At 37.2% G+C, this 20,159-nt stretch overlaps 1 protein-coding gene across 4 annotated transcripts in view; it reads left to right on the top strand.

Moving 5' to 3' along the window:
* Nucleotides 1-20,159, top strand: part of FKTN (fukutin) — an 89,169-nt gene that overhangs the window by 51,214 nt on the left and 17,796 nt on the right. The window contains exons 9-10 of one of the 4 annotated variants that reach the window (XM_082656388.1): nt 1,636-1,763; nt 16,282-16,379. In XM_082656388.1, the coding sequence (XP_082512514.1) occupies nt 1,636-1,763; nt 16,282-16,379 (226 nt within the window). Of the gene's footprint in view, nt 1-1,635; nt 1,764-16,281; nt 17,560-20,159 lie in introns of those variants that run through there. The other 3 variants (XM_082656387.1, XM_082656390.1, XM_082656389.1) reach the window with 3 other exon arrangements.

The raw sequence follows: 20,159 nt of genomic DNA, 5'->3' as shown, positions 1-20,159 counted from the left end.
GTCATTGTGGCTTAGATGAAATCTCCTTTTAGACAATTTGATTCCTATGCCCTAAGCCTATGATCCCGACAATGACCTTACTCTTAATTTGGTTGTTCCCAGGGAGGTGTTGTCCTGGAAAGCAAGTAGAAGTATGTTTAGTTCCTGGAAAATTACTTCTCTCATCATAATCATTCTAGTTTATTTAAAAATTTAATAAAATATCTTCCTGAGGTGAAAGGCAAAGCAATAGAACTCTAGTCATTCAGCAATTGTTTCCTTAACACTCAGTCTCTGCCTGGCGCTGAGCTCTGCACCCAGGACACAAAGATGAATAAGGTACAGTCTTTATCCTTGAGGAGTCCACTGTCTAATTGGGAGAAAACAAATTCATAAACAACTAAGTGATTAGTGCTGCCACAGACAGATGCACCAAGTCCAATGGGAACATGATTATTTGTAGGATAAGTTTCTTAGGGAAATGCTCTCAGAATTCTTTGTACTTTTTAACTTCTTTTTTCTTTTTTGCATGTATATAATGTATTGATATATGGGTTTCTGTGCCACTGTTCCATAAGTACTCATTTATTGATTGTGATGAGAGACTTACTTCCTGATAGTTTTACTTGTTTATTAAAGGGAATAATTGTTCTTTGCTTACTTTCCTTCTTTAGTCAGAAAGGGGCTCAGGAACAGGATGTTTTGCAGAGTGACCATTTAACTACTATAAGTCATTTACTCTGAGTTGTCATCAGTTGTAAAAAGCAACATTGTTTTATGTGCATTTAAGAAAGAAATCAGTGCTTGCTTCGGCAGCACATATACTAAAAGTGGAATGATACAGAGAAGATTAGCATGGCCCCTGTGCAAGGATGACGTGCAAATTCGTGAAGCGTTCCATATTTTTGCAACCTAAGTGTCCATTGACAGATGAATGGATAAAGAAGATGTGGCACATATATACAATGGAATATTACTCAGCCATAAAAAGAAATGAAATTGAGTTATTTGTGGTGAGGTGGTTGGACCTAGAGTCTGTCATACAGAGTGAAGTAAGACAGAAAGAGAAAAACAAATACTGTATGCTAACACATATATATGGAATCTTAAAAAAAAAAATGGTTCTGAAGAACCCAGGGGCAGGACAGGAATAAAGACGCAGACGTAGAGAATGGACTTGAGGACATGGGGAGGGGGAAGGGTAAGCTAGGATGAAGTGCGAGAGTGGCATGGACATACATACACTACCAAATGTAAAACAGATAGCTAGTGGGAAGCAGCCGCATAGCACAGGGAGATCAGCTCAGTGTTTTGTGTCCACCTAGAGGGGTAGGATAGGGAGGGTGAGAGGGAGACTTAAGAATGAGGGGATATGGGGATATATGTATACGTATAGCTGATTCACTTTATTATATAGCAGCAACTAACACAACAATGTAAAGCAATTATACTCCAATAAAGATGTTAAAAAAAAAAAAGAAATCAAACAATGGTGTGCTACTGATGCATCCCAATTTCAGAAGTGCTCCAACTTGAAAAACAGTATCTTGAAACCTATACTCTCTCTGTATAAAACATAAGAATCTTTTGTTTTTTTAATTTTAAAAAATGTACTTCCTTTGTTTCAGTCTGTGAAGATGTTCATCTTCTCCCTAGGTAGAAGACAGCTTGGAACTATCTTTCCAGGGAAAAGATGATGTAAAACTTGACATTTTTTTCTTCTATGAAGAGACTGACTATATGTGGAATGGAGGCACTCAGGCCAAAACAGGAAAAAAATTTAAGTATGAATCAGATAAGTACTTACAAAAGGGGCTATAGTAGTAACTGCAGAAGATAGAAATAAGGAAGTAACTGAAAATGGGGGGGAAAAAAGACTGTCAAGTCTCACTGTTAGCTGATACTTTCTCAGCTTTGCCAGAGAGCCCAGTTATGCTTGAGAAGTGAGGACTACCTATAAGGACAGTCCCTGAGGAGGAAGTGCCCCTGGGCTTGTCAGTCCATAGAGTCATTGTGATTTGGAAGCCCTTGAGTCATCAGAAACGGAAAGCCAAAATAAGGAACAGAAAAATCAGGCCCAGAGCCTGAGCCAAAAAACTGATTGGCTGTTAGAGCTGTAGGAGCTTGATAATTTGATGAGAATGGGTAAGGGTCAGTAAGAAGGAGATTGTTAAGGTCACATGAAGTTTAAGTGAGGAGATTGGGATTGGCTGGAGCTGAGGTCATGAATGCTGGGCAAGCTCTGGAATGTGCCTTTAACACATAGACTGAGGGCTAATCCTTAAAGGATAGTGATCGGGCTTAACAGCTACCATATTTTGTCAAATGTAAGGTGATATGCATTGTAAGATGTACCATTATTTTATGTGCTACCAAGAAAGGAAAGACACTGCCAATTATAATCTTAAGACACATGATTCAGATAGAAAATTGCGGGGGGAGAGTGTCTCAATTCTGAATTAATTGATGGACTGCAATATGTTAGATTGGCATTTTGAACATTTTTTTTTTAATACTGCCATAGTCAAACTCCTTGATGACGAAAGACAAAAATGAAGTTAGAGTAACTGAGTGCCCTTTATGATGCAGTTGGCCTGTTCACAGTTCTGAGAGAGAGAGAACGAATGTGAAAGAGAACCCAGAGAGCAAGGGCTCTGGAATCAGGCAGACCCCGGAAGCCTCAGCTTCACCCTAATTGTGGCCTTTAGCTTTTCTGAACATTAAGCTCCTCATCCATTAAATTTGAGTAGTACTACTGTGTATCAGGCACTACTATGAACATTTTTCATGTATTAACACATCTAATCCTCATAACAACTACAGATAGTCTATGAGACACTGAGAATTTAAGTCGTTTGTTCAACAGCGAATAAGTCAGACAGCAGCCTGTCTCTAGAGGTCATACTTTTAATCACTACCCCCTACTGCCTCTGTAATACACCTGACAGTATGAGGTACTTAGCGGAATGCTTAGCACTTATTATCAGTAAGTGGTGGTTACCATTGTTATTATTATTTAATATTATTAATATTATGATTGCTAATGTGATTGCTATCGTTGTTGTCATTCTTATGGTTGTTATATGACCAGTAGCATAAATTTCCCTCACCAGCTAGCTGAGATTGGGGCTCCTATCATTGAATAAATTTGAGCCATTGGGAGCACTGGGGAATGTTCTACATAGCATAGAAGAAGAATTCCAAACTTGGACTGGTTTCTCCTGGGTACTTAGACATACCCTACTGGGATCACTGAATCTGTTTGAAGGCAGGGAGTCTCCGTGTAAGGTTGAACTGGTTCTGGAGGTTTGAGAGTAATCCAAACCTTTTTCTCAAAGTAATAAAGTATCCCAATTGACCCTGATCCTGGAGCATATTCCCGAAACTCATTTATTATAAAAAATTATTTTGCTTTATGACAACAAACACCTTCATGCTGAGTAAGCTCAGATTATAAGATAGAAATTAGTAAGTTAATGAATTTGTAATTGACACTCTCACTATGGCTAGGTGAATAGGGAGCTAAGTGTTTTTGACATTTAGCTATAGTTTGTTTATTCAAATATGATAAAGATGCCAAATTTAACACATAATTTAGAGGCTTTTTTTTAAACTAGGAAATAGTGTAGCATAGAAATTAAAGGCATGGAGCCAGTCTGCTTGCTTTTGAATCCCAGCTCTCTGTTTTATCAGCTATATTATCTGTACCTAAGTTTCCTCAAATGTAAAATGGGAACAATAATAGAAATTCCTACATAGAATGGTTTTAAGAACTAAGTGAGTCAATACACAAAAAGGGTTTTGAAGATAATTAAGCATGTCCTGAGTGCTAAGTAATTATAAGCTGCTATTATTAATACTCTCTGTAGCAGTAGTATTTCTCTTCTTAGTCTTACAAGTAATTTACAGATCAGAAACCTATATAATTATCTCAATATTAAACTGCCACACCTATTCTTCGAGAACTCATATGAGAATGTCACCTTTGTTCTAAGAAAAATAATTTCTGAAGCTTGTATTATAATCATGTTAGTCTTAATTTTTCTTCTAAGGCTTTCTTAGAAGGATTTCTTTCTTCTCACTGACATGATCCCATGTCAGACCTCAAAAGAACTATGCACTTCTAACTACTACATCTCTGGCTAGAAAAGTCTTCTTTCATTGTGCTTTAACTGCTTTTTATGGTAGCAGTGTTTGGGAAGTGGAAAGTGTTCTGATTATTTAACGAGAGAAATGAGCAGTGATAGAACTGCCTGAACAGATGGTGTGAGTCTCAGATTTTCTATCATGTTACCGTAACCTTAAAAGGCAGAGAAGAGAAAAGGGGATGGTTGTGTGGAGTAGTTTCTTTGGAAGATTCCCCCAGCCATATGCCATTTTCATTCTTTTCACTACTATTTAAGGAACTATAGAATTTTCACCACTATTGTTCCTAGAGGGAAAAATCTTTAAAGCTAGTCTAAGGGTCTTTTTATCTTTATAATATTCTACTTTTTATTCATGTGTAGTTTATTCTGAGAAAAAGCTTAATAATAATTTAGGATGCTTACCATTTTTTGAAAAGGTGAAGAGGAATGAGGAAGGAAGAAAAAAGTTTCCCCTTTCAAAACTTTATTCTGCATGCCTTCAGAATGATGTTTTTGGTCATAAGATTTAATAATAATTACAATATTGATAGCAATGTAAAGCTATAGCTACCAGGTATCAGCTAGATATCAGGCACTATGATAGGTAATTTATTATTTAATCTCATATCATCCTCACATTATCCCTGTGGGTTAGGTGTTCTCACTCCCAGTTAGTTATGAGGAAACTAAAGCCCAGAGAAGGGAAGTAACTTGTCCAAGGTCCTCTGGCCATTAAGGTAGGGCCAAGATTTAACTTCAGACCTGTTGGATTCTTAAGCCTAAATGCTTCCGTCTAAGAATTAATAGGTTAAATGAGTTAATGTATGTAGTAATGCATTTAGAACAGTACCTGCCACATAGTACTGTGTAAGTATTAGCTACGGCTGCAACTATCATTACCATATTATTATTCTATTACTATTACTACTCATATGTTGCACTGATACAAAACACTGGACCTTCAACACAGTGGTAACTTGGATTAGTTACTCTTTGGGCAAGCATTTTCTTCCCAGGTCCCATATTTCTTCCATCTTCAATTCTTACTCTAAATCTATACTTTCAACTAAAATCTAAATTCCATTCTTAAATCTTGTCTGGATTTTTAATATTTATTTTTCTTCTTCAAGTTCCAATCGCCAATAATAAAAAGTAATGAATATATTAACTATGCCTCCAGATGTGAAATTGTCATTCCAGAACTTCAGAGTTCTTACAGATGCTGCCCAGATTCCTTTGGGTTATTTCTTTCCTTCACATCTGAATCAACTGATATAAGTAGAGGCCAGAAGTTTGAGAGGCAATAATAATGGTAATAATAAAAATTAACTTTTATTGAATATTTACTTTGTGCTTGGCACTATGCCAAGCTTTTATATGCATCATCTCATTTAACCCTCATCACAAGTTTATAAGGGAGATTTACTGTCACCTCATGATAGGGATGAGGAAATTAAGGCAGAGCTAAGCCTCAGACCTAGGGCCATATCACTTCAGAGCTCGTATTCTTACCCATACAGAGTGTTAGTGTTACCACAATCTCTATCATATTGTTAATACTCCCTCCATGAAAGTAGCCCTTCTATTTATTGACATTGTCAGAATATTACAGCTACCTCTGTATCCTCTGATAGGAAATCTGCTACCCCTGGGGCTACCTGTGGCTTACTTAGGCCTTCTGATATGTGCAGCTTCTGCTTAGTGTATAGATCTTCAAAAAATTTGGATTTGTCCTCTGTGAGACTAGACTCATCCAGGTGTGACTCCTATATAATTTAACATTTCATTTCTGCAAAATTTATTTACTAACCGCTATGTGCTAAGGATTCTGATGTGAATATAACTTAGTTTCTGCTCTCAAGGATCTCATAATCTAGACCATGAAACATATTAAAGTACTCTGTCAGCAGGGTGTGATTTAAATAGGTGTCATGTATAGTTGTGATACAAATCAACTATCTAGAAGCAGCGACAAGGAAGTGTGGCATAAAAAATAGAAAAGTTTCTTAGGGAGACTTAGGAGGAATATGGAGAAAGGTCTAATAATAGGTTTATATAACTATTATTCTATTTAGATTATTCCCATTTTTTTATTATTAAAAAATTCTGTGAACATCTTTATATATAAAGTGAAAGCTTTATTAGGGGTTGTTTCTTTGAATAGATTCCCAGAACTGGAATTATTATTATTGCTTGATTGTGCTATTTGAGAAAAAGAGGAGTAATTGGTCAATGTTCTGATAAAAGTACAAGATTTTACTGCTCAGTGTCTTGTTTTTCCTTTGACTCCTTAAGTCTCTTTGCAGCTGTACAGGTCTCCTCAGTCATCTTTGTCAGCTTGCTTTATTTTACCTGCCTTTTTCCCCCCTATTTTTTAAAAATAAATTTCTAGTTTTGTGATAATTTTAGATTCACAGAAGATAATACAGATGAGTTTCTGGATACAGTCACCCAGTTTCCCCTAATGTTAATGTATTGTTACTGTGGTACATTTGTCAAAACCAAGAGACCAGTCTTGGTGCATTACAGTTAACTAAACTCTAAATATTATCTGTACTTCACCAGTTTATCTAATGTCCTTTCTCTGCTCTAGGATCAAATCCTAGACACCACAGTGTATTTAGACCCCAGCCTTTCGAAACTTGATTTCAGTCCACGATTTTAAGTGTGTCACTAGTAGTGCCAGGTTATTTATTAGACGTCATCTCATGTGCCAGTTCTGCCATTCGAGGGCATCTGCCATTGAGTTGCCTCCATTTTGAGGTTGCTCCTCAGTACCTCTAAATGGAAATAATCTCCCCTTCCTCTGAATTTCCATAGATTTTTCTTTTCCCTTTACCTCTTTTATGCTGTATTTGGGTACTTCTGCTGATTTTTCTGTCCTTTCTGAGTTATAGGTAGAATCAGTCCTGATAAATCTGTCAGGCTGAGTGAGACCTGAACCCTACTTGAAATTAAAACCAGTTCCTCTTAAGCACAGTTTACAGTGTTTCGTTAAGATGAAAGGGTGACACCAGATTGATGACTTGATCCAACGGAGCACCTTTGGAGAATCAAAGCCATAAAGTTAAGTCACCCCAGTTGTTTTCAGTCACTGCTTCAAAAGAAGTTAAAGACTGGCGTTGGTTGTTGAATCCCCACTCATAGACTCTCTCGCTCCATAGATTGATACTATGCTTCCATAGTTCTAGCTCTCAAAAAACACATTTGTCTTTTAAGTACTTACAGCTGTGAAGCTAAAAGGCAAATTTGAATAATTTCTTTAAATGAGTGCATTTAAAACATTAGCTTTTCTAAAAATGATGTTATATTTCCTACTTTGTTTATACCTTCATATTTTACAACATTTAGATTATGTCTTAGGTCTCCTTAGTAACACCTCCAAACCATGGAGGGAAGAACATTGAATGCATGTTATATGGTAATTGTATTCTTATACAATATATAGAAGTGGCAGTTCTTTGTATAGTGAGCTTTATTTGTTTTTTTAAGAGAAGACTACCTCAGAATGAATAAATAGCGGGCCTTTCACTTATATGAAGTAAATTTGGTTTTTTAAGACTGTGGTATGTTTTGTTGTTTGAATATAATTCTGTAAAAGATTCTATATGGTAGTATTCTGAGAGAAATAAAAGCAAATTTTCACTAAATGACTTCTACACAAATGTTCACAGCAGTTTTATTCATGGTAGCCAAAAAATGGAAACAACCCAAATGCCCATCTTTTGGTGACCAAATAAACAAATTATGGTATGTTCAAACAGTGGAATTCTACTTAGCAACAGAGAGGAACCAACTACTAATATATGCAATAACGTGGGTAAATTTCCAAAAGTTATGTTACGTGGAAGAATTCAAATAGGAAGAGTAGGTACTATGTAACTGCATTTATTTGAAATTGTAAAGCAGGCAAAACCAATCAAGAATGTGAAAAGGTCATTGATCACCAGGGGCCAGGGTGGACTGACTGCATGCCTGCCAAAAAGCACAGGGAGCTTTGGGAAGCAGGGTGGTAGAAATGTTCTGTATCTTGATTTTAGTGGTTACCCAGGTATATGCACCTATCAAAACTCAAAATGGGTGCATTTCATTATGTGTAAATTGCAGCTTGAAAAACTGATTTAAGAGTTTGAAAGAGAAAAAAATTCTGTGACTTAGAAAATTGATACTAAGAGAAAAGAGCTCAAGATCACAAGTAGAAACAGAAGGATATCTGGGACCAGAAGCCATGAATTTGATCAAGGCAGACCTAATTGCAGTGATAAACTTGGAGCCATTTGCATCTGCTTGGACAAATTAGATAATCTGAGATCAAAATAAACGAAGCCTTTTGTATTTAGTATGAAATTTGAAATCGTAATTTAATCTCCTTTTTTCATTATCTATTATATCCAAAAAGGAATCCTATAAAAATTGTCTGAGACAAAGCAAGCACAGCTGGAGTCTAATTACTTGTTGATGAGCTATAGATATAGTTTTTGGAAGTTACGCAGTAGAAATAAAAATGCCTTGAGGTTTTTCCCTCTGGCCTTAAAGAAAAGTCTTGTGCATGCTTTAAATGAGTAGTCTTTGATATGGTCATTAAGTATGTGCATTCAGGTGTTAAATGATAACTATCCATACAAGCTTTAATTTGTCTACTCATTGGTGATATAAATTTCTTCTACTTCACTAGTTCTGTCCTATGGAGATTGCATAGGAGAGTTTGTCAATACGATAGATGGAATCACTCAACTTACAGTGGAAGTCAGCAGAAAAACAAGGTTCAATGGGTAGAATTTTATCTTACAAAACATGTATATGCTATATGTATACTGATTATATGTTAGAAGTTTGGGACAGGATTGGCATATGGGATCTACAAAGACCTCAGAGAGACTATATTCCAGTCCCGTCTCTGAAAAGTGTTAGCCATTCCTCTATTACCCCTTTGCTTCTGTATAATCAGTGGTAGGATTGTGAGAGGTTTAGTGGAAGAGATGGTTAAAAAAATACTAGTCAGCATGCTGTAACTTTGGTTTTCAAGTGTTGGTTTTTAGGGAAGATCCAGTGGTTAGGACTCCACGCTTCCACTTCAGGGGGTCCAGGTTCAATCTCTGGTCCGGCAACTAAGACCCTGCAAGCCACATGGGGCGGCCAAAAAAAAATCAAAAACAAAAGAAAACAAAGAGGGGCTTCCCTGGTGGCGCAGTGGTTGAGAGTCCGCCTGCCGATGCAGGGGACACGGGTTTGTGCCCCGGTCCGGGAAGATCCCACGTGCTGTGGAGCGGCTGGGCCCGTGAGCCATGGCTGTTGAGCCTGCGCGTCCGGAGCCTGTGCTCCGCAACGGGATAGGCCACAACAGTGAGAGGCCTGCGTACCAAAAAAAAAAAAAGAAAAGAAAACAAAGAGTTGATTTCTTAGAAATGCTTAGAAAACTGTGGGCAAAATTGATGCTGATGACATATAATTAATGTGGCACAATAATTCCTCACCTTGCCATATTCCCTTTGCTCCAAACACAAATCACTGATGAATAATGTCTAAAAGGCATAGCTGAGCTAAAAGAGAATGAAGTAAACGATGAAGAAGGAGTATATAAAGAGAATTTCCAAATTAAAGACAGGCAAGCAGGATAAATAATAAATCTACATCTAGATACTTCTTAAGGAAACAGTAATACCAAAACCAAAAAAATTTTATAGGCTACCAGAGAAAATAGATTGCTCATAAAGGAACAGCAAATATACCTTGGCTACAATAGAGGACAGAAGATAATGGAGTAACATCTTCCAAAAGCTGAGGAGAAATAACTGTCAACTAAGAATGTTACGTACAATTAAAACTAATACTCAAGAGGGAGGTCAAGATAAAAGCATTTGCATATGTACAAAGACTAAGAAAATTTATGTCTCACAGATCCACACTTAAAACTGTATTAAAGAACACAGAAGGAAGATATGATATATGTGAAAAAATGGTGGACACACAAATGGATAAAATATGTCAGTACATTTGTTAGCGATTACCTGTTTACCAAAAAAAAAGACGTGTCAAAAATAAGTTGAGGAGGAGGCGATTTGTTAAGTGTTCAAGGAATAAAGTATACTAAGTCCCATGTTTAGGAAGAGGATAGAGATTCTGTATACATTAAGTCCTTATTAGAAAATGTTGTAATGAAATATGTTTTTTGAAAAATAAACAGTAAATATTACAAACAGTAATTACTACTGGATAGAAATATTATTTATAACTTCCAAACAAGCAGAACAAAAGATAATTTATAAACCTTTATCATTCTAAATGAAAGTAGGAAAGGTAGAACAAAGAAAAAGTATGGTAAACTGAAAACATGTAAAAATAATCATAAAACTAGTCAGCATTGTTATAGCACTTACTATGTGTGTTAGATACTATTCTGAGCACTTTACATTTATAATATTTTTCATTCTATGCTAACATCTCTCTGAGGTACTGCTAGTACCCTCATTTTATACATGAGGTTAAGGCGCAAAAACATTGACCAAGGTCACACACGACAGTAATTGGTGAAGCCAGGATTTGAGCCAGATAGTCTGGCTCTAGAGTTCAAAATATGTCCAAATACATAATTTATTGCAATAAATATTCACAGATTAAGCTAACCTACAAAAAGATAAACAGTATCAAATGAGATAGAAAACAACATTTAACTATAAAATACTTGGAAGAGGCACACCTGAAGCAAAATCACATGGGAAGGTTGAAAATTACAGGAATAGAAAAAATATACCCCAATATTATTAGCCAAAGAAAATTCTACTGTAATTTTACTATCAGACAAAATAGAATTTTATTGGGTTGTGGTGGGGGAGACTGTTAAAGGATTAAAAGGCCCACTACATAATTTTACAAAGGAACAGCTCACCAAGAAGAAATAATATTCATGACCTTTATGACTCTAACAATATAGTCTTGAAATATATAAATCGAAAACTGATGAAATTCTGATGAATATTTGACATGTCACAATTTTGGTGGGAGATTTTGGTATACTTTTATTTTAAAAACTGCTGGGTCAAGCAAAGAAGAAACTAGTAAAAATATGCAAGATATGGACAAAATCAACAGGCTTGATCTATTTGACATATATATATATATATATATATATATGTAAAAGTATTATTTATATATATATATGAAAGTATTCATCCAGCAAATGCTACATGTACTTTCTTATCCACTATAAATGGAGCATTTATAAAAGTTGATCATGTACTACAACATGAAGGCAATCTCAATACATTTGAAAGCATTAATAAAATTCTTGTGAGGTGTGTGTGTATGAGTGTAATTCTCCACATTAACAGATTAAAGGGAAAAAAAAAACTATGATTATTTCAGTAGATGGCATTGTATGACCACAGTGGAATTGAATTAGAAATCAAGAATTAAAAGACATCTTTAAAAAGTGTGGAAGCTTTAAAATGCCCTCTTTAATAACTAATGAATTAAAAAGGAGATAATAGTGGAAATTACAAAAGTTTTAGGATTCAAATAGGATGCAGTTAAGAGGATAGAGGTAAACTTGTAGCCTTTAAAACAATAAGTATTTCAATGGCTGTTGTGAGGTACCCCGTATGGGGGCCTCGTAATCTAATTCAGACTCACCCACACCCCCCACCCCATCGTCTAAAAAGTAGGGCGGAGGGAAGCCCATCAGTGGGGCACAAGCTGAGTGCATTTAGTCACTCCATCCCATGTCCCTTGGGAAGGTCTGAGACTAGGAGAAAAAAAAAACAAGTATGAAAGAATAGGTTTGAAAAAATTAAGCTACCAACTGAAGAGATGAAAAGAACAGCACAGTCAGTCTAAGGAAAGTGAAGGAAGGAAACCAAGACAAGAAATTAATAAAATAAAAAACAAACAGTATCAGGGGAATTCCCTGGCAGTCCAGTGGTTAGGACTCCATGCTTTTGCTGCCAAGGGCCTGGGTTCGATCCTGAGTGGGGGAACTTAGATCCTGCAAGACATGTGGCTCTGCCAAAAAAAGAAGAAAAAGAAAGAAAAACTCTCAAAGATGAACAAATCCAAATGCTAGTTCTTAAGATAACAAATTATAAAAGTAGTAAACTAAGTAGACATCTAGCAAGATTGATCCAAAACAACTGTGTTACACTGACTCAAAAGAAAATGCTATGGACAACTAAGACAACAGTCTAAAATGCGATATTAGAGAAAATGTGAAAATGACAAAATTTTAACTCAAGAAGTTCTAAATAACTTATTAAAGAAATTGAATTACTAATCACAAATCCTCCTTTCCCCTTTTTTCCCCTACCAAAAGACCTAGAAAGTTTACAGGAAAGTTTTACCATGCCTTCACAGGATAGATTATTCCCTTATTTTGGGGGAAAAAAAAGAAAACTGCTTTAAGCAATTCATTTTATGACTGATAGCAAAACTGGACTCGGACAGTACCAAAAAAAAAATTTTAAGGGAAACTACTGTCTTAGTGAACACAAATGAAGATATCCTGAATGAAAAACAAATGAATAGAATTTTGTAGTATGTGTGTGTATTAGTGTAATTTTCAACACTTGAAAGATTAAAGGGAGAAAAAAGTACGTGATTGTTTCAATAGATGACATTAAAAACTTTTGATACATTTCATAATTAACAACAACAGCAAAAGGCCTTTTAGTAAACTTGGACTAAAGGGGATCTGAAATTTTTTTAACCTAATAAAGGGAATATGCCAAAAATCTAGAGTGAGCAATCGTATTTAATGGTAAAACTTTAGAAGCATTTCTGTTAAAATCAGGAAAAAACATAAGAATGCATGCTGTCCCTGCTTTAATTAAGCAGTGTGCTGGAGGGCTTAGGCACTGGAATAACACAAGAAAAAGAAATTAAGAGTTAAAAGAAGAGACAAAATTGGTAATGAGAATAAATTATTGTGTTGTTTTGCAGGAAATTCTTGTTTAAAAAAGCTCTGCTGCTCCAACTCTAGAGTTTAATGCAAACTTATGTTTAAAAAGGTCAGATTCAGTTGTCATTGATGATGTCTCTCTCTCACTTAGCCTAGCTAACTAATTAACAGTAAAAACAGCGCTTTTCATTTAGCAATTATGTTTTTAGGTGGTACAGTTAAACTGATGAAATTACTTTATCCAACCACCAATAAGTAGTTTTACAGATTTTAAGGATGTCTGTGAGGGAAAAAATGGTCTTCTCCAACTAACTCTTAATTCTAACTACTGCTTTTTGCAAAAATAAAAAGAAGTAAAAGTGGTATGAACTAGAAAATGAATGGAAGGATTTTGTGTGTGTGTGATAAGATCCCTTGAATTTATATTCTGATTTGGGGTTGTTTAGTCTGAATTTAAATCTGTTCACATTTTGGATCCTATCTCAGAGCTTTAAAGTACAAACTACTTAGGAGAACTTAATGTGGGCTTTAAAAGCTAAGGTAACATTGACTCTAATTATAGTCTTAGTCATTATTTACTGGTAACCTGGACAGGGTACATGGCATGTGCTGTTCTGAGTCACTCACCCTCCCTTTTCCTCTCCACAATCCCGTTTTACAATCAGTTTTCACATTTTATTGTTTATCTTCCCTCTTCTCCTAGGAGGCTGGAATTTTCTTTTTGCTGAAAGGCTTGAAAATTATTTGGTGAAAATAAAAGCACAAAGATAGTTTAGGGATGTTTTTATTTAGGAACAAAAATTAACATTTGAGTTAAATTGTCTTTGAGTAATTTTAAGATTGCTTATATATTTTAACTGTTTTGTTTTTGTTCATAAGTCTTTCATTGTTCAATGAAAGCTTTGAACGTTTCATTTTATAAAAGCTTTTATAAAATTTGTAGTATTCTCATCTATTGTATCATCCTGGACTTACGGTTTTTCTTTCTTTCATCTCTTTGATGAGACTGTAGAGGATTATATTTAAGAGGGGCATTTCTTGGCCTATGTTACTAGATGGACCATGATTTCTGCCTCATTTCAGCTTCAGTGTGTCAACTTGATAGGATGGGACAGGTGGACATTCTGCTGACCAGCATCTTGATCGGGGAGGGTGGAGGCTGATGATGGATGGATATGTCTCACGACAAAATAAGCAAGTCCATGAATATGAGTGTGCGGAGTAAAATTGGGACCAGCAGATGGTGGAGCTGTGCTGTATCCTATTTCTCCCTCAGCTTTGAGGTTTGCTGTGGCCTTCTTTTCACAGAAGCCAGCTGGTATTGTCTGTTAACTGCCAGCACCTATTGGTTTGTGTAGAAGGGACTTGTTGCTTTCTTTAGAAATGTTCAGCCTCTCATTTCCATCTGTGGCTTTATGTTCATCTGGTGGTAAAATAATATTCAAAAGCAAAATATCTGAGAACTGACCTTTCCTTGGAGAACATCCCAGTTAGATCCCATTTCTGTAATCTGATTACTCTTTGACATCTGGTTTTTCTCTGTTCCTTTTTTCTTTAATCCTCTGATATTTTAAATTTCTTTAATCTCTGCTATTGCCACTTTAAATCTCATTACTGAAGGTTCTTGCCATGTTGTGAAGAGAAGAAACATTTCTCAGAAAGCAACAACACAGAATATAGCATTAAAATATGAACTTAAATCTAACGAACCTGCTAGTTTTAACTTTCCTTTGTAATATATAGAATTTCATTTACTGATCCAAAGTACCTTTAAGAAACATGAGGTTTTTTTAGTATAATTTCTGAAACTTACTAATTGAAATAATTCTGCTATAAGTTGAGTTAAATTCATTATAACTAGTGGGCTAGCTTAGAGATATTCTTTTACATTTGAGATGAAAAAAAGAAAGAAAGGCCAAAAAAACAAAAAGGTGGGTTCACGTGAGGGATGGAAGCAAGGGAGGAGCCTGGGAGAGCATCTTGGAGTTGTGCTTGCTCTGTTTCCCTGGAAAATCCATGCTGTGAAGGAAAAGAAGATTCACCTTACACATGTGATGCTTATTTTGGTTTTCTTTAGTTAGGTTCTTTTAGTAGCAGTTTGGATTTGATGGAGATTTAATGATGTGTAACCTATTAAAAATAAGCAAGAAAGAAGTAAGTTTGAGGCTGAGAACAGAAATTAAAAAGGGGAGGTGACAAAATAAAAGGCAGAGCAGGAAGAAGGTGGTTTGTATAACTGTTTCCTTTAAGAGAAGTATTGTTGAAGTACAGTAGATCCAAGCATTAGATCTCTATTCCTGCATCTGAGGAGGGGGTGGGGTGTGAAGCTTTGCTCAAAAAGCCAACATATAGTGGGTCTTACCATGTTCACGTATTGTGGTATGAAATTCTTATTACTGTGCGAGTTAGGAAAGGAGTTTGAGAAATATCCTGACTGATCCTGGAAATTTCTCCTTCAGCTATCTAAGGTCATCAAAAGCCATCTGGGACCACAGTGAAACCCAGGAGACAGGAATTAACATGTCCTCTCACAAACACACAAGCATTTATGATGCTATTGCTGGAGAATGTCATACATTGCCAGGATTGATTCAGGTTCTCTGGCTAACTAGGAGGGTTTTGTTTCCTCTCTCACTGCTATGTGCCTCCCTCCATGTACTACGAATTCCAAGTATTAGAAATGTAGTCAAAAAGAATATTTATATATTTATCAGTATTTAAGGAATGGCCACAACCAAATCCAAGCACTTCCCCAGGGTTTTCTGACCTCTATCATTTTCCTCCATCTTTTGACAACTTTTTGCTTTGACTTCATTCTCAGACCGGCTCTCCCTGCTAACAGCAAAGATGGCCACTAGCAGTGCTCAGTTTCCATCCTACAGCTTAGAAACCTCAGCAGAAGAACACTTCTTCCCCTGATAGTTCCAAAAGAAATTCCAAGGCTGATTTTCATTTGCCTAATTTGTGTAAATTTCCATCCCTGACCCAATCACTATAATTTTCTGGTTAGGCCTGAGTCTTTTTTACCCATCTCTGGGGCCTAGGGGTCAGGTCAGCCCCTCCTGACCCATATGGACTGGGAATAGGGGAGATAAATTGGGGTGCTATTGCCATTAGAAGAAGAAAGAGATATTGGACAGTCAGAAACAGCAAAACAGCTATCCCCAAAGCTATTTAGTGGAAGAGGACTGTCCTTTAGCCAAGAGTACACTAGTTGTGGGTTCTTTAGCTAAAACTTCTGCTGTTGGAGCCTAACGCCTCTCCACATTGCCTGTTTTGCCACAGATACCTGTTTCCCAAGTTTACACTGTGCTGGACCGAGTTTGTAGACATGAAGGTTCGTGTGCCCTGTGAAACCATCGAGTACATCGAAGCCAACTATGGTAAGACCTGGAAGGTTCCTGTGAGGACATGGGACTGGAAACGCTCTCCCCACAATGTGCAGCCCAATGGAGTCTGGCCCATTTCTGAGTGGGATGAGGTTATCCAGTTGTACTGACACAGTAGGTTGAAATGGTGGAATTCCCCTCCTGCACAAAAGGGAGATGACTGTTTAAAAAGATACGTGTCTAGTTGTCAAACATAAGTAGGAGCCAAAGAAAAATGACAAGTTTGAAGATACAGAGAGAGTCCTAACTCCTGAGCCAACTGATTTAATTCTCTCATTTTACATTTATTAAAGTCTCCATGTACCAGGTACAATGCTAGGTTACAGTGGAGAAGCAGAGATGAGTGAGACAGATGCCTGCCTCTTTTCCCCCTACCTTTGGTAAGCACCCCAGTTTTCCTTTGAGGGAAACACCCTCACCCTTTGAAGAGCTTATATAGAATATGAAATGCTCTGTAAGTGCTTTCAAAATGTTAAATAATTAACATTTTGGAAGATGGGCTTACCAGGTGCAGCTAAGGAAGGATATACTAGTAAAAACAATAACCTGTGTAAGCTTGTATGTTAGGGCTACTTTTAAGGTGTGGAGGCTGAGTTAATATTCAAGTGATCAGACTTTAGGTGACATCAAGAAAAGATGCTAGCAGATTCCTGTTACAAGCACCCTGATGTGGAATTGATTTAGAGCACAGAGCATTATATAAGAGAATGACAGCTTATTTCTAGCCTTGTCAAAGGTACGTAAATTTCCATACACCTTCTATTTTCATATCTGAAGTGAAAAGAAAGCTTATGCTTGTGTGATGCTTAAATTTCCAGCCATTGTGAGAATATTTTCACTGACCTGATAATACTTGTTTGACAAATCACTCAAGTGAGACCATGCTACCAGACATGATATTGAAAGGGTGGTGATTTCATAAAACATATTTTCCTTACTTCATTCTCAATCAATAGGTAAAGTATGAGCAATTCATGGTCATTTAATATTTTCTGAGTTTATAACCCTTGTACTCCAATTCTAATGTTAACCCTAAAGTGTTAATAGCAATACCTCCACTTTTTCTAAAGGTACTCCTCAGTGTATTCATTCATCAATCATAGTTCCATATCTTTCACTTATAGCCTATAAACCAATTTCCATGGTATGTAAACCTGCCTGTTCACTCTCCTCTTCCAGCACTACATCAGGACTCCGAAATACAGATAAGTGGCAAACCTGGCAGCTGTTTCCCACCCCAGATCATAGTATTTGCAAAGTTTGTATTGGTTCCTAGTTGTCCTATCTATTGAATATCAATGGGGCAAGAACTCAGACATCCCTACTTTGTCAAGTAGCACCCACTCTGAAACCCTCCAGTTTCCTTTTTCCCCTCAAGATATGTCCCTGAGTGGACTGGGATGGCTGTGTCTCCCTATCTCTTCACGAGTCACTTTAATTATGCATTGTAAGTGACAGGTAAAGGGATATTAGGCACAGAGCATTACTATCTTTTTCTTTGCCCAGGATAGGAAGCTAAGTCTTACATTTTATGTAGGTTGCTTAGGACTACTTTCTGGACCAGATTGGCAGATTTTCGTGAAAACTAGAGAATAATAGGAATGTCAGAAATGGAAACCAGAAGGTCTGAGAGAATGGGCTGATAGTTTTCCTAAAACAAAGTTGGGGAAACCTACAAGCTACAACCACCCCACTCCAAATTTTAAAAACAGCAAAAACTTTTTTTTGATAAATGGTAAGCAGTGACCTTCCTCTCTTAGGATGAGCTTTCAGTGCATAGTCACTGGGTCTTCTTATAAAAACCTAACATAATTTAGGTTTTCAGGTAACCTTTATAGATTACCAGTAAACTTGTCCCCAAATGACAGGCCATTGTAATCAGCTTTCTTTTTGCTAGAAAATCAGCCCATGGAAATCATACCCAAATTCTAAATAGTTGAACCTAATTTTTTTTTTATGGTTGAAAAAATGTAACAGGTAATAATAGTGTTCCCGGGCAAAATCCACCCTGTTTACTGAGGACCATTTGCTCGTACTTAGCGTCTAAAAGTGCACACACTACACGTTTCTGCCCATTTCACATTGGGACTCCCACTGTTTGCCAGGGGGCGTCTTACCCACCCCCTGTTTAGGTTATTTCTTTTTATCTGTCCCCGGCGTTCAAGGTCTTGAAGCATTCAAATATCTAAGCTAACTTGGCCGCGTGGACAGAGGTTCCATATACATCCCTCTGTAGACCACTGGCTGCTAGAATACCTTTTTTGACTGCCTTCTGGTTTCACAGAGTTCAGACATTGGGTCCTACCCTAACTTGGGAGAATGAAAGCCCTTCCCCAAACTCTGAAGGCCAGGCTTGCTCTGTTACAGATTCAGCTACACTTCATCCTATACTTCTTAATTGTTGCACTCTGCTGAGTGTCCAGAGACCTTGGATCTACCATCAACACCTTATCAGATCACTTTTCTTTCCTCACCTGAGTATTCCAATAATAATTCTCCTAACCTGTCCACTTCCAGGTACAGTTTGCCTGGCTTACCAGGAGAAAACCTCTTATATTAACTTGTTTAGCACCCATGGATGTCCCCAGAGAGGTCCTGAGAGTCAAGACTGACAACCTCTCACTTGACAACCAGGTGACCACTCAGTCCTTCTCTAAGCAGGGAGCACTTGTCCCTCTCTCCTCTGCTGCAGCTGCTGACATCTGGATCCTGGAATAAAACCTCAGTTCTCCAAATTGAGCATCCCTGAGAAGCTGGGCAGTGGGGCAAACCCTGAAATATGACCACTAGGTGGCAGAATGTGTGCCACCATTCCCCCCAGACAAGTTAACACTCAAGTGAAAATCATCTTGCTCTTGAGTCTTAAGGGCCAGAGGGGCCCTCACTGCAACACTCATTCTAACCCTTTTATTGTATAGCTAAATAAATAAGCACAGAAAGGAGTGATTTGAGCAAGAAAGAGTTGAGGCTCTAAGGGTGCCATGACTCCCAGCACATGCCTGTTTCACTGATCACAGCACAACATCTTTAGCCCTGCTTGACATGCTTGACGGAGAAGTTTTCAGGATGTTTTTGCCATCACCCACTTAATATCTTTCTGCTCAAATTTAGAGTCTGAGGTGACGAAGGAAGAGTGTTTTGTCCAAAATGCTTACACTGTCTTCATACCTTTATCTAAAACATGCCTTATCTCCAAAAGGTGAAATAGTTCATATTTGGAGGCATCAGCCTTTGGTCCTTATATTTTTAATATCCAGGAGTACCTGATTCCCTTAGGCTCACGATGTGTCCCATTTCTGCTTACCTCTCTACTTCCCCAGGAAACCATTAGCACCAATCTAGTAAGTGCCCATTTCTGAAGATTCCCTCCTCTTCCTCTTTACTGATAGTCTCTTATGGAGGATCCAAGAAATTGAGAATAGATTATGCTCATTTCTCTCTTTTTTTTTGTGACCCTAAACCATTGTTTCTAGCCTTACAGGCTACAAAGCTTCAAACGGCACATAGGACAGCAAGGTGTTACACAGGAAAGCAGGGGTAGACTGGGGACCAGAGCTGCATCTGGGAAACACACTTGGAATGAATTCCCACACTCCAATAAACCCTTACCCAATGTCACAAGCCTAAGGCTGCAGATGTTTCTAAGTCTCCCCCTAGTTTCACCTTCTGAAAAATGAACAGTTCCTTCATTCTTAGTATTATAAATCCCCTGGGGAAACTTCCCCTCAAAACACGGTCAGAGAAAGTGCCACATTCCCACCTTCTAAAACATAG

The sequence above is a fragment of the Grampus griseus genome, assembly GCF_964374135.1.
Source record: "Grampus griseus genome assembly, chromosome: 6".
Lineage (NCBI taxonomy): Eukaryota > Metazoa > Chordata > Mammalia > Artiodactyla > Delphinidae > Grampus > Grampus griseus.
This window is presented reverse-complemented; position numbering and strand designations above follow the sequence as displayed.